Source organism: Brachionichthys hirsutus, chromosome 20 (genome assembly GCF_040956055.1).
Source record: "Brachionichthys hirsutus isolate HB-005 chromosome 20, CSIRO-AGI_Bhir_v1, whole genome shotgun sequence".
NCBI lineage: Eukaryota > Metazoa > Chordata > Actinopteri > Lophiiformes > Brachionichthyidae > Brachionichthys > Brachionichthys hirsutus.
In genome coordinates this window covers 10,784,260-10,786,874 of record NC_090916.1, presented here as the reverse complement: position 1 = coordinate 10,786,874, position 2,615 = coordinate 10,784,260, and the positions used below count along the sequence as shown (strand labels likewise).

The window sequence follows — 2,615 nt, the reverse complement described above, 5'->3', positions numbered from 1 at the left end:
CTGAGTCTGCAGTCTGGTACTGCAGGACAGCAGGAAGACGAAAGACAGCCAGACCGTCCTCCTGCTTTACCTTCAGCCACACTCACTGGCTGGATCTCAGGAGATCCGCTGCTTGAGGGTACACCTCCCCAAAAAGGAGGGAGAGGCGGCAAGGGCAGGAGCAAGGGCAAGTATACCCGCTCCCGGAGGCTGCTGTGAAGGTCCCGCCAACGTTCCTATGAAAACAGGCAGGAATCCAGCCGTTGTCTCCGGGAGAAGATGGCTCAGCGAGCAGGGGGCGAGGGCTCCCCGGAAAAGAAGACATCTCTCAAGCCGGTGGCGGGATTCTCTCACTGCCTCCGGGGTAGGTGGGACAGGCGCTGCATGTAGATGTGGAGCATTGCGTGTTTGCGTGTTTGCGTGTTTGCGTGTTTGTGTGTTTGTGTGTTTGTGTGTTTGTGTGTTTGCGTGTTTGTGTGTTTGTGTGTTTGCGTGTTTGCGTGTTTGCGTGTTTGTGTGTTTGCGTGTTTGCGTGTTTGTGTGTTTGCGTGTTTGCGTGTTTGTGTGTTTGTGTGCGTGGCTCTGCACTACGGACTTCATGTGCTGTCTTATTTGAGTTTGAGTCCTGCAGTGTCATTTTTCACTGTGTCCTGAATTCTTTATTTAACTGTGTGTGTGTGTGTGTGTGTGTGTGCGCGCGCGCACGCAAAGCAGGCATGTGCAGTAGGCCAGCACCGGTCCGCTGTATTTGTCGCAGCACAGCAAGATGATCAATGTAGAACTTCTTGCTGTCGAATATTCTGCGATAAACGAGGTTGGACAAAACAACAACACAATTCAGATTCTTCTAATCTATTCTGAATTCAGATTCTTCTAATCTATTCTGAATTCAGATTCTTCTAATCTATTCTGTTTGTTCATTTGTCTAATTTGCTGTCGTAGTTCAATACACACATCAATACACACATCAATACACACATTAATACACACATCAATACACACAGTCCCTTAGACAACAAGTGTTTGTTTATTTCGTGTCATTAGAGTCATCCTCACTGCAGGGGGTCAAAGCAAGAACTGAGGAGCTGCAGAGAGACTGTTGATGATTGGATGTTCAAATACTGCTGGGGGGCTCGGTCGCGCAGTATAGCAGTACAGCAGTACAGCAGTATAGCAGTACAGCAGTATAGCAGTACAGCAGTACAGCAGTACAGCAGTACAGCAGTATAGCAGTACAGCAGTATAGCAGTATAGCAGTATAGCAGTATAGCAGTATAGCAGTACAGCAGTACAGCAGTATAGCAGTACAGCAGTACAGCAGTATAGCAGTACAGCAGTATAGCAGTACAGCAGTATAGCAGTACAGCAGTATAGCAGTACAGCAGTACAGCAGTATAGCAGTATAGCAGTATAGCAGTACAGCAGTACAGCAGTATAGCAGTATAGCAGTATAGCAGTATAGCAGTACAGCAGTACAGCAGTATAGCAGTATAGCAGTATAGCAGTATAGCAGTATAGCAGTATAGCAGTACAGCAGTACAGCAGTACAGCAGTATAGCAGTATAGCAGTATAGCAGTATAGCAGTATAGCAGTATAGCAGTACAGCAGTACAGCAGTATAGCAGTATAGCAGTACAGCAGTATAGCAGTATAGCAGTATAGCAGTATAGCAGTATAGCAGTATAGCAGTACAGCAGTACAGCAGTACAGCAGTATAGCAGTATAGCAGTATAGCAGTACAGCAGTACACCAGTATAGCAGTATAGCAGTACAGCAGTACACCAGTACAGCAGTATAGCAGTACAGCAGTATAGCAGTACAGCAGTACAGCAGTACAGCAGTACACCAGTACAGCAGTATAGCAGTACAGCAGTATAGCAGTACAGCAGTACAGCAGTACAGCAGTACAGCAGTATAGCAGTACAGCAGTATAGCAGTATAGCAGTATAGCAGTATAGCAGTACAGCAGTATAGCAGTATAGCAGTATAGCAGTACAGCAGTATAGCAGTATAGCAGTATAGCAGTACAGCAGTACAGCAGTACAGCAGTATAGCAGTACAGCAGTATAGCAGTATAGCAGTACAGCAGTACAGCAGTATAGCAGTACAGCAGTATAGCAGTACAGCAGTACAGCAGTACAGCAGTACAGCAGTATAGCAGTATAGCAGTATAGCAGTACAGCAGTATAGCAGTATAGCAGTATAGCAGTACAGCAGTACAGCAGTATAGCAGTACAGCAGTACAGCAGTACAGCAGTACAGCAGTATAGCAGTATAGCAGTATAGCAGTACAGCAGTACAGCAGTATAGCAGTACAGCAGTATAGCAGTACAGCAGTACAGCAGTACAGCAGTACAGCAGTACAGCAGTATAGCAGTATAGCAGTATAGCAGTACAGCAGTATAGCAGTATAGCAGTATAGCAGTACAGCAGTACAGCAGTATAGCAGTACAGCAGTATAGCAGTATAGCAGTACAGCAGTACAGCAGTACAGCAGTATAGCAGTATAGCAGTATAGCAGTATAGCAGTACAGCAGTACAGCAGTATAGCAGTATAGCAGTATAGCAGTACAGCAGTACAGCAGTACAGCAGTATAGCAGTATAGCAGTACAGCAGTTCAGCAGTATAGCAGTAT

The 2,615-nt window shown here is 45.7% G+C and overlaps 1 protein-coding gene across 1 annotated transcript in view; it reads left to right on the top strand.

Moving 5' to 3' along the window:
- The first annotated feature begins 258 nt into the window (after positions 1 to 258).
- syne1a (spectrin repeat containing, nuclear envelope 1a) overlaps positions 259 to 2,615 on the top strand; it is a 169,835-nt gene continuing 167,478 nt past the window's right edge. The window contains exon 1 of the mRNA XM_068754152.1: positions 259 to 343. Coding sequence (XP_068610253.1) covers positions 259 to 343 — 85 coding nt within the window. The remainder of the gene's footprint in view (positions 344 to 2,615) is intronic.